The 12808-nt window shown below is 33.1% G+C and overlaps 1 protein-coding gene across 7 annotated transcripts in view; it reads right to left on the reverse strand.

Moving 5' to 3' along the window:
* Positions 1 to 1208: 1208 nt before the first annotated feature.
* The window catches only part of LOC145242133 (regulator of G-protein signaling 12-like), a 190755-nt gene continuing 179155 nt past the window's right edge, over positions 1209 to 12808 (reverse strand). For 6 of the 7 annotated variants that reach the window (XM_080105058.1, XM_080105061.1, XM_080105062.1 and 3 more), the window contains 2 exons: positions 9248 to 9434; positions 1209 to 3258 (listed from right to left, as the gene is read on the reverse strand). In XM_080105058.1, the coding sequence (XP_079961184.1) occupies positions 2258 to 3258; positions 9248 to 9434 (1188 nt within the window). In that variant the 3' untranslated portion in view covers positions 1209 to 2257. The remainder of the gene's footprint in view (positions 3259 to 9247; positions 9435 to 12808) is intronic. The other variant, XM_080105064.1, reaches the window with a different exon arrangement.

Genomic DNA, 12808 nt, shown 5'->3' on the forward strand with positions numbered 1-12808 from the left:
GTTTTCTTGAGTTAAAGAATACTCTGGGAACTGTTTTGATAGAAAAGCAGCCTGTGCAACAATACACTTTCTATTTTGTTGTAATAATAATAAATTTAAAGGTTAAGGAGCTTGGAAAAGCTGGGAAGAGAGAGCACCAACCAGACCTCTACTGGAACAGTGCACAAGTACCGGAACCATGTAGAGGCTCATTGTAACTCAAATTTCAAAGAAGAGCAAAGGGGAATGCTAGTAAGAAATTGATAGCAAATTGCTGTGGTGATAATGCAAAATAATTTGCAATGATTATCGAAATATGTGGAGAATACTAAAAATCTGAGGAGACTTGCTGTCCCTCACTCTCCTGGGAAACATTATTGGCCATGATCAGTGACCAATCACTGATAATGACTTCTACAAAATCTTGTAGTTATATATAATAATAAAAAAAATATCGGAAGTTAAGGTCTGGTGAGTGCTAAGCCTATTCACAATCATACCTTTTATCGGTTAACCGATCACTAAAGTCGGTGGTTGTTTCAAGTAATACACAAGGGAAATATGTCAGTTAAGAATATAAATTAACAGGAAAACTATTTGATATACTTACGCATCAGGCAAAACTATTTATGTACACCAACAGTTCATGAAAATTTTGGATTAGTAATAACTAAGATTCATTTCTTTACTGATATTTTTATCATGCATATGAAAGCTAGCACATCGTTGCAGTTTATCTCCGTTCTTCTATTATGAACGTGCCTTATGTCGTTGTCCTTTGGTGTTTTTTGGATTACAAATAGTAAAATAATTTTATTTTTTATCAAAATTCTAGTTGATAATTTCCCATAATTTTTTGTATACATAAATAATTTGGTGCAACTACATTATAATAGTGAAATTCGAAAAACTAAAAAAAAAATGGATTAAAACAAAAAACAATAACTACTTACTTTTTGTGTCAATTTCAAGGAACAAATACCTACTTACTTGGCATGTCAAAAGTACTTAAATATTACCATATTACTTTAAAAAAAAAAACACAAGTTTGCAATCTTTATTGTAAGAAAAAACAAACCCTTGCCATATTTTTGAGGACAATGTGACATAATAAAAAGGGAAATAACTCGGTTATCCTAAAAACAAGGAAAGTAACTTATTTATGCACAATTTATTATTAAAAAATTGGCGTTACATACATTTACCTCCCCTTGGAACTTTCCGGTGAATTTTTTTTTTTTTTAGCCAAACATTTTATTTTCGGTAATTTTTCTCCAAAAATGTTTTTTTTAATAACCTTTTTCTAACTTGTTTTTCGTAATTTTTTGATATTTTCATTTAACTTTAACATGACAATTAAATAGAGATCGTTAGTTTGTGTTAAAATTCAATATTAAAAATTTTTAATTTTGCTATTATAGTGTAGTTGCACCAATAATTTTGTCGAATATGTACAAAACAATCACCAAATAAATTTGACATTCATTTCTCTGTTCTACTGTATGTTCTCAAGGATTTTCTTCATTTCTTTATTCTTGTATTTTCATGCCAATGCACCTTATTCTTTATTTGGTATGTCTCATAGAAAAATAGTTTCTCATATATTTTATTATTTAGGATTTTCCTTTTCTTCCTTTCTGCATTTTTTTTTTTTTTTAATATAGAAAATTATCAAGCAGAAATTTATTTCTTACTCATATTTGCACTATCCATCTTTAAGTCATCGCGTCATTATCTTCCTTCTTTTAATGTGAAGAGGCCATGCCGTCTTGTCCTTCGGAGTTGGTTGACTACAAATAGTAAAATAATTTTATTAAATTGATAATTTTCCATAATTTTTGGTTTGCACAAATAATTTTGCCTGATACGTAAATAGTTGTACTTTTTATTTCGAACTGCCATATTTCACTTGTGTATCAATCAAAATAACCAACATCTCCGAGCATATCATTAAACCAACAATAAGAACAAAGACTGCTGGACATTCATGGTTGAAACGTGGTGGACAAATCAAGCACAGACTGAAGTTAATTTGTAACAAATATGTCTGGATTGCAAATAGGATTGTGAATCTTGCAAATGATTCCATTTGTGGTGGGCGGATGGGTGATGGGTGATGGGGATTACCTCATGTTTGTCCAAAAATTGTTTTACATAAAAATGTGAAAAATTCAAGCAATTTAGATTTTTTTTTTTTTTAGTTTAATCAGAGTTTCCTGGAAGAAATATTTTTTTCTGGTTTTCATCAACTTCAAATAAAAAAAAAAATCTTACAATTTCATACGAATGTCACTTGAGAATTACTGGAAACTTCCAGCTGGAACCGAGTGGGACTTAAAGATGCAGGGGATTGTGGAACAGACAAACTGCATTTGGGAATTTGGCTAGAATTGAATTTCTCTCTTTTCATTGACTGAGGGGCTTCGTTTTCAGGGACACTTGGAGACGTTGGAATGAAAGACAAGATTTTATTGGACCCCAATGGATCAGATACGCAACCCGTCTCATCCTTTGGTTCTGAGGATTTTGAATTGTTTCGATTGCGCCCATGTGGTGGAGGGCTAACAAGTTTGATCTTTAAATTGGGTTTTCTTGATATTTTGGGTCTTATTTTGTCTGTCGGTAATGAAAACTCCTCAGGGGAAGCAATGGGGGCAGCTGAAATCCAGTTAGTATTCATCATCTTAGCGGATTTAGAATCAACTAAAATGCTTGAATTCTGAATGAAAGATGCTTTAGATCGACAAGACAAAAAACCGTCATGTGATAAACGGAAACTTTTGTCATCAATGTCTTTGCGATCTGCAATAGTGGCTGCACCAGCATCGGTTGTCTTTACTTCGCAGCCCTTTTGATAATTGGAAACCTTTCGATCAGGTGACGAACCAAATGTCTTGAAATGTTGGATGTCTCTGGCATCAGCACCTGACTTCAGCCAGGACGGCATGGATTCTTCGGTATTAGACCTGGGCATTTTGCAGCCCTTGTCCGCCTTCTGCAGCCATATTGAAATCGGAGGTTTCGTCAATTGGAAAGAAAAGTCAGACATACTTTCTGTCGTGACACTGTGATTATCTTCCGTGAATGTTCTGTTCTGTGTATTAATTAGACAGTCGACTTCAGTTTGTTGAACCGGGATGTTTGATAAAGAAATATTTTGTGGGTTTGTGTTATCCTCTTTCATTTGCAAATAAACATTTCTTGCTGAAGAAAAAGATGATGATTGCTGTTTGAGGTCAGAAGAGTTCAAATTCAACTCTCGATTCTTCGTTGCTTGACCTGAGAAGAAAGAATAAAAAAGAGAATTATTATTATCAACCAAGATTTGGACAATAACAGAAACACGTTGCATTTTTTAGAGTCGGACTTTTCGAAATGAAACAGCTGTTGCAAATTTTCATACCAACCAGAATCAATGTTACATCTTTGCCTTTCAAGCTAAATAAGTCATAACGGGAATGGTCTTTTGATTTTTGTTTTCCTCCGAGATATAATCATGGAGAAACAGAAACATCCCTCTCAGAACCAAGGTGAAGCTATTAGGCCGATGCAAAAACAATGTCGTTTTCTCACATGTTACTTTTATTTACGATTTCTTAATGAATTAATTGATATATATATATATATATATATATATATATATATATATATATATATATATATATACAGAGCCATGTTATGATGCCCCTGTTCAGTTTCAAAAGACAACGGATACCCCCTGTAGGGGCAGCTGCGCATTTAATTGTGAGGCAAGGGTTGCGCAATCTCCAACCACACCTTTTCTGAATCGGCACTGCTTGAGTCCAGTGGCAAGGAGAAGACCAGGACGATTAGAAACAATACCGAGATAAGTAAAGAGCGCATACAGCATCTGGAAGTCACAAATGGTTACCCATTTAGTACTGACCATGTTCAACATTGCTTAACTTTGGTGATCCAGTGTGTGTCAGCGTGATTTTGCACAAACAATTTATGCAAACTTCTTTTACAAACAGTATTTTTACATTCCATGACAACAATCATGGAATGCAGTTTCAGAAATGATAAAACCAACAAATCTTTTTAGCTATTTGCATGTTTTGCGAACCAGTTTTCTTCCCTCTGAAGAGAAGAATCCTTACATTCTTTGAAACTCCACAGAATAAGGACTATAACCTATATATGTTTCCTTACTGAGAAATAAATATGTTTTAAACTCTTGCTAAAGTGTTTCTCAACATAATTTATTAAACCTATATTTATATATATATGTATTTTTTTCTTTTTATGTATTTTTTTTCTTTTTATGTACGTCTTTTTTTTGTGAATCTGAACTAATGCTGATTAAAAATACAAAAAGATAAATTTCAATTATAAGATCTCATTAGAAAAAATATGAATAAATTACAATAGAAAAATGCGAGCATGAAAAGTAATATGGTTAAGCTTAAGAATGAAAAAATAAAAAGGACAAAATATTCTAGTAAAAAATATAATAAATTCATAACTTAAAATAATGCAGCATTAAGAATTGATTATATAATGTTAAATTGAATTTAAAAAAAAATTCTTAATGCTGCAATATTATAAGTTATAAATTTATTATATTTTCTACTAGAATATCTTGTCCTTTTCTTTTCTTTTAAGCTTGACTATATTACTTTTCATGCTTGCATTTTTCTATCATAATCCATAATTTTTCCAGGCTTCCAATAAATTCACTTATTTTTATTTTTTTTTATTTTTACACAATGACCACCACTTATCAAGGCCCAGAAGCCACTCAGGGATAAGGGTTATTGCAAGTACATTACGTTAGTGTGGAGATTTGATGAAGTGTTTACTTAAGGGGGCGGTTCATTAGGAATTTATTTATTCTTTGTTTAATTTCAGTCTTATTTTTTTGTCCCTATAAAACATAACATACACATATGTAAAACAATGTACAGCACTCGTCTGCTTTCATTCTCTCTGTTTCACTTGTTACTTCTCTTTTCGCAAGAGCAGTGAATTAGTAGCACACTAGTCGCTGAAGCGATGTGGTTGCTATGGAAACCAGTCATAAAAAAACACTGCTCACCTTCTTACGAATTTTGACGATTTTCAACACCATCATAACTTTTGTTTTACTGAATGAAAATTTCACAATAAAGCTGGGAAGATGATCTATAAACTGTAACAATTGTTTGAAATTTGGTTGAAAAATGAGTGAGCAGTGAAGCTTTAAAGCAGTTCTAAATGACTAAAACTGCCACTTAACCATATATTTAAACACAGTAGTGTTTGAATGATAATTTAAAAGAATTTGAAATACATGGAGAGGATTAACGAATGCACGTTGAGAGAGAGAAGGAGGAGGATGGAAGAAAACTCACTGTACTTGTACAGTTTAATCGAGACATTAAAAAATGAAAATATTGAAAAAAGTTTATATTGTACGTATCCATATTCTCTGAAAATAAAATTTCACTTAATTTCATCAAGTAGTTTTTTTTGTTTTTTTTACAGCAAAAAAAAAAACAATTTGTTATGATATCGAGCAAAAGGTTTTATTTTTAGGAAGGAAAGCTAGTATTAAAGATGGGGAGGGAGTGTCGGCGCTTTAAACTGAGTTATCTCCCCATGGCATGGTTAAAAAATTCAAAGATGTCTACCTTCTTAAAAACGTGTTTTTCCGCTGTAAAAAAAAAAAAAATTACTTAATCAAATTAAGCAAAAATTTTTTTCCGAGATCTTCAGTTCAAAACAGATACATACAATATAACCTTTCTTTCGATATTTTCATTTTTTTTATGTCTTGATTAAACTGTACAAGTATCAAACTCACAAGAGAGAAACAGTAAGAGAGGAAATATGAGAAAATGCAAAGTGGAATTTTGAAGGAAGGAAAATGAAAAGGAAGAAAGTTGGATTTTTATTTGCTACTGGACAAATACGTGAATTGCGATGGTTCCAATTGATTCACTTCTCTGCAGTACTTAAGTATCCAAGAGGAAAGAATTGTTGTCAGGCTGTTCCTGAAAATGAAAGTCTTCTATAAGACAATGACATGCTTGGCTATCAAAGCAAGCAATTATTACCATATTTTCAAGATAAGTACATGGAAATATCCTATCCCTTCTTAATTTGTATACACTTTTCTCTAAAAACCAAAAACAAGAGAAAGACATCTACCAACATGCCTCCGGTCAGTCTTATCGGATAATGAATACCCTGCACTTACCCTCCCTGTATGGGTAACTGCACTTGTAATTGTGATGCAAGGATTGCGCAATCACCAAACACACCTCTCCTGAATCAGCATTGCTTGAGTCCAGTGGTAAGAACTGCTAGACGATTGGATACAATGCCGAGATAAGCAGAGAGCATATACAGCACCTGGAATTCCCAAATGATCACCCATTTTAATACTGACCAGGCTCAATGTTGCTTAACTTTGGTGATCTAACGGGAACTGGTGTGTCACCTGATTATGTTGTATATAAATCAACATGCACTCATAAAAAAAAAAAAACTTTTCTGATATCATTGGATATATGAAACATCCATACTTTTCTTTTTTTAGAGATCTTTTTTTTTTCCACAGTGTATGGTTTTGTAAATTTGAATAAGAATTTATAACTTAAGAATACAATGCAGAGTTATTTTTTTAAAATAAACATTTATTTATTTAAAAATTACAAACAAACCAGTTTCATATACATCTTCATCAGACATGGAATCAGTTTGTGTTCAAAATCTGTGTGGTCTTAGATGGTGATTTTTTTTTCAAATGTTTCAATCAGGAGGAGCACACAATACCTCATGTGAAATTCACACAACGCTTACATCAAGGAAGAAAAAAAAATTCCACTTAATTTCACGTGCAATCCTCCTGATTGGAGCATTTGAAACAGATCACAAAACTACACAGACTTTGATTTTCTAGCGACACCATTACCACAAGGAAAGAAAAAGAGAAAAAATAATTTTTAATTTATGCAGATTTCCTATTTATTATTATAGAGCCAATACGCTATCACTTATTTATATTGTATCCAATATATAGTAATCATTTCACAAGTTAAAAAAAAAATCTGACTTGGGTGCTATCAACAATAATCGAAACTAAAACATCTAGCACTGTAGCCTTAGAGGTTACGATTTGTATTATTGTCAGATGGATAAGAAATAGTTAAAAATGATCAGACTTTAACATATAAATGTATATTTGCGCATGCATATAAGAGCACTTTACGCTGACTTATGCCAGCAAAGTTCAATTTTTGTTTTTTCAATTTTGACACTTTAGCAGCTATTTCTACCAGCTAAAGATCAAATCGAATTTGTTCCACAGGTCAAAATTCTGTATATGTCAAGTTTCATTGACAAAGGAGTTTGGTAGAGACCAATCCTCAAACAGACAAGGTCATTAATATATATATAGCATATGGCACAATCACGTTGACATACTGGTCCCCACTAGATCAATGAAGTTAAGCAACATTGAGTCCAGATGTGATCATTTGGGAAGGTTAGGCACTGTATATACCGCGTCAAGTCATAGAAATTTCCAGGTTAGTATCTGGGGGTGCATTAATTCATTCGAAGAAATGCATCCCCAGTCTTCATTAAGACATGCATCTAGGAGTAGAAAACTCTGATGTAAAAACCTGCAGTTTACTGTATACTCTGTCCTGTCTGCAGTCGTCTGCACCAACAAAGGTCAACAGTAATACCAAAAAGTGTGGTTGGTTCTACACAAAGCCTTCACCACTATAAACAAATCATCTGTGTGAATTTCTGATCAACTTAATTGTTGTGGCGGAAGCTCATACGTCGAAATCGACGGGAGAGTCCATCGTATATACACACACACAGACATGACAGAAAAAAAAAAAAAAAAAAAAAAAAAAATCGACATAGGGATAAATATTTTTCCTAAGATTAATATATGCTTATTTATATTTACAGATAAGAATAGTGCTGAAATAACTTAGAGTATCTCATTAAAATTGCATCTAACAAAATTGAAGCATGCCATGAACCAAAGGACTAGCAGACCTATCAGAATTTCTACGAGGACGAATCATTGGTCAACATGTTAGTCAATGCAAAATAGCAGGAAATATTTCAATACCCCTTTCTCCTGTTAATAGAGTGATTGTGTAATTCACTAGAAAGGACAAAGAGGGCACAAAACCTCATCCAGATCGCCCAGGGCCCTCTGAAAGAACCTTGCGTCTTGTGAAAAGAAATGTTGAAAAGGATCCTCGGTGCAAAGCCCCTGACATTGCAACACAAGCTTGTGCCAGTTCCAGAACAGCTGTCAGGTATCGTAGCAAGCTGGGCTACAATGGTAGAGCTGCAAGAAGGAAACCTCTTCTTCGTGCTGCCAATATCAAGCACAGAAAAGATTGGGTTTGTGAGATGGTGGAGAGATGTATGGCCTTTTGGATCAATGTCATTTTCTCTGATGAGTCACGATTTGTATTATTTCCCGACAGTGGAAGGGTATGGGCCTGGAGGCTCCATCAGCAAAAGTTTGACTTAAAAAGATCGCAGCTAACACTGAAACATGGAGGTTTCTCGGTTATGGTATGGGGTGCAATTTGGAGTGACAGTAGCTCAGATCTGGTGGAGTGCGAAGGAAACATCAATTCAGCTAAATATGTTTAATATTACATGAAAGATTCCTACCAATATTTTCAAGTGTTAAAACGAACCAAGTTAACTCCGTATTCATGGAAGCAAAGCTCCTTGTCGCTCTAGCAGAGTGACACAACATTGGTTGGGCCAAAATGGGATTAATAAACTTCCATAGCCAAGTCAGTTCCCGGATATGAACCCAATTGAAAACCTTTGGGGCATATTAGACCAGAACCTTTTCAAAAATAAAAGGAATCCATCTTCTAAGCTTAAACTTTTAGCATTATTGCATCTGACATGGCAATAAATTCCTCAAGATGATATTTGTCAACTGATCAATGCCATGCCTAGAAGGATCCTAGCATTAAAAACAGCAAAGGGAATGTCAACCAAGTATTAGTTATTAAATTTGTGACCATTTATTTTTGATTTTGTTCTATAAATTTAATGTTTATTGAAATAAACTGTTTCTATGGGTGTCTATTCTTTTCTATCATGTCTGTGTATATTTAGATAAATGTTTAGTTAAAAAATAAAAAGAATTCTGTGTTGTATTGGCTTCTTAACTTGCAAGTTCCAATTTTTTTGTTTGTTTACATTGAGATTATGAACAAATAAATTCATTTAATTAAATCCCTTCACAGCAAAGAAAGTTCCACACCTTCAATCGGAATCGATTGATCCTTATTGGGAAGCAAAATCTTTGTCTTCATTTTGTTGTTTGTTGAAAGAGGCAGAAGCGGCGGCTGCAGAAGTTTTGGTTCCAGTTCCTTTGACCCTCTTCTCTGCGGCACGTAGGTATCCAAGAAGGGAGGATCGTCGTCGGGCTGTTCTTGGCATGCTGTTGGCTGTTAACAAAAATGGAAACATTAAAGAAATTACAATCAATTTGTTTAAAAATACAAAAACAGAACATATTCAAAATAAGATGTGATACTATCGGTGTTCCCCCTTCCCCAAGTGTGAGAAGTGGGGGAAGAGGAGAAAAAGAAATATGACAAAAGACAGGGGAAATGGATAACAATGGATAGGAAATTGTTCACAGATGTACACAACGGGAACTAAAAATGGGATTGTTAATCACGGAGTAGTAGTTATTTTGAAACAAAGGACTGAACTAATGGTGGATGTATTTAGAGTTGGTTTATTGGCGGTTTTCAGAATAACAGAGTTTGATGAATGGTTTATCAGCAATTGTGGCTAATTGGACACAGTTGAAGACACCCTACCACTGACCCTCAAAATCAATAGATTAGACCATTCCTGTAATGACTTGGTCCCTGTTGATTGTGGTGTAAGACTGGTTCAGTGCAGTTCTAGGAGGTCCACCCTCCCAGGCTTTGCCTTCTCTCTGAGAAAGGGTTAGATTATTGCTAATCGCCTACGGTGCCCTACCAGGAATGCCAACAGGGCTACACAGGCATATTTTGCAAAGTCAGAGGGCTCTTTCTCTGGAGTACTGACTTTATCAATCCCACTTTTCGAATATAGTGTCACAGTTCTCACAGTAGGAGAGAACTAAATACCCAGTGTCCAGTTGAGGACAGTTGCGAGTTTGACCTAGTTGAATGCAGGTTGTAGTTCGGAACAGATGGGGAAATGAATTGATCAACTGACAAACTCAACCTCGACAGACGATGTAGATGTGGACTTTAGCATTCAGAGGATCAATAGTGTTACACACACACCCATAATGCAACTGATATTTTAAAATGTCAAAATTTTTTTTGTTTCTCTTGTTTTATTTTTTATACTTGTGAGTCAGTGCACCTTCTTTACAGTCGCCATGTGAAAGTCGATGACACGGCCAGCATTGAAATTCAAGCCACACACAATGTTAAGGTTGGTGATGTTTTCAGCAAAGGACCATATCGTTTGTCACAAAAAGAAATGATTCTAATTTTTCCGATCAAGTGTATATCTGATACCAAAGGTGTTCTGAGTACCGAAAAGTTGTACTCGGGTGCACACAATGATGGTGTTTAACTTTTATTAAATAATATAAGTCAACATTTGACGTAGAGCAACTCTTTTCTTTAATTATCTTGTTGTACTTAACTTATGTTAAAAGTTTGTTTTTATTCTGATGCTTGCATTCTTCTAGTTTCCACATAAAACTGATTTCAACCTCAAACTTGCATAAAAAACTAATATTAGTTCAACTGAAGCATAAAATGTAATTTCAAACGTTGCAAAGCTGAGAACATCAATAACTCATTTTTCTGTTCAAACAAGAATTTGACCCTGAATTTAAACAAAAAACCCAAAAAAACTAAGTTATTTAGAAAAAAAATTAGAAATCTTTAGAACAGAGAAAATTAGTCAAATCTTTGAAAACATTATTTTACAAGTTTAATTGGAAAATCTAGAAAATGCCAATAAAATGAAGACGAAAAAATACCAAGTCTACTATGAATATATATATATATATATATAAATAATCAATATATATATATATATATATATATATATATATATATATATATATATATATATATAATCAATATATTCATACATTCATTCAATATTCCTATCTATCAAATATATCAATCTACCTACACATTCATATTCTGTATGTATATTTCCTTATATTCTACTATATGCACTTACTTACATACTTACTTGCTTTATTCAGAATTTGCAGATACCTGCCATCCTCTCCCCTGAAATTTTTTTGTGTCTTTTAATAACTTTTGCTGATATTTTCTTAAGTAATATGTTGTACATTTCAATTGACCTCTTTTGCCCTATATTTTTGGTGCCTTTTAACGTCATCTTGTCTGGGTCATTTTGACATTTGCTTTTCTATTTTATATTTAATTCTATCACCATTCAATCTTTTTTTTCCCCTTCTTCACTCATTTTTTTCTCTCTTCTTCTTCACTCATTTTTCGTAATTACACCTTGTCTTGGCAGTCGAGTTTAACGCATATCTTATTTTTCTTTTAATAATATTATTGGAATTCTTTCCCCTTTTCCTTGTACCTATTTGTGAATTATTCCACGGATTTCCGCCTTTCGGATTATTTTGGACCATCTTCCAATTACGCGATTCCCTTGGATTTTACTTGTGCGAACGGAAATTTCACTAACTTTCTTGGATTTGCATTTTTGGATATTACGGTCATTGGATACTTTACCTGTTACCAAACTATCTATCAAATATATCAATCTACCTACACATTCATATGTATATTTACTTATATTCTACTAGATGCATTTACTTACATACTTACTTGCTTTATTTGGAATTGGCAGATACCGGCCATCCTCTCTCTTTAAATTTTTTTTGTGTCTTTTAATAACTCTGCTGATATTTTTCTTATCTTGTACATTTCAGTTGACCTTTTTTTTTGCCCAATATTCTTGGTGCTTTTTAATGTCATCTTGTCTGGGTCATTTTGACATTTGCTTTTCTATTTTATATTTAATTCTATCACCATTCAATCTATTGGATATTACAGTCATTGGATACTTTACCTATCACCAGACTATCCATTCATGTGAAATCACCTTTTTCTTCACCCTATTCCCTCTGCTTCACTTTTTGTTATCAAGTAAGATCTTTGACTTACTTGCAGTTTCATCAAATACTTTTGCAAGCAAAATCTGATCCCGCATTTTGCTAAATCTTACCCTCTGATGAGAAGAAAAGTATTTCTTCGAAACTCTGCGGATTAAGGACTATCCACTTATTTAGTGTCTCCTTTTCAAATTAAATATGTTTTTAACTCTTTTTCAAAGTGTTTTTTAACATGTTTTATTAACTAGTTGCTCTTATATGTGTATATATATATATAACTACTTCATTTACTCACATAAAATTCATATACGAAAGTATAAATTTATGCGTAAACTTTAAGTGTTTACTTCAAAAGTGCTCAGTACGTAAGTAGAGCTAGTTAGTAAGTTATAAAATATATATGGCAATTAAGCTACACTGAATATTCAGTGTTTCATCTACTCTAGGACTCTTCAGGCTTATGCGCCTGAGTGCATAAGCCTGAAGAGTCCTAGAGTGGTATAAAACGCGGAATATTCAGTGTATCTTAATCGTCATATATATTTTATAACTTACTATATATATATATATATATATATATATATATATATATATATATATATATATATATGAGGGGATGATTCCAACATTTTTCCCAATATCTATACAATTATTGATTCCTTACTAAATTACTGATTCTGATTCTTTATAAACCCTTAA

Source organism: Euprymna scolopes, chromosome 21 (assembly GCF_053919585.1).
Source record: "Euprymna scolopes isolate OS-2025 chromosome 21, ASM5391958v1, whole genome shotgun sequence".
Taxonomy (NCBI): Eukaryota; Metazoa; Mollusca; class Cephalopoda; order Sepiida; family Sepiolidae; genus Euprymna; species Euprymna scolopes.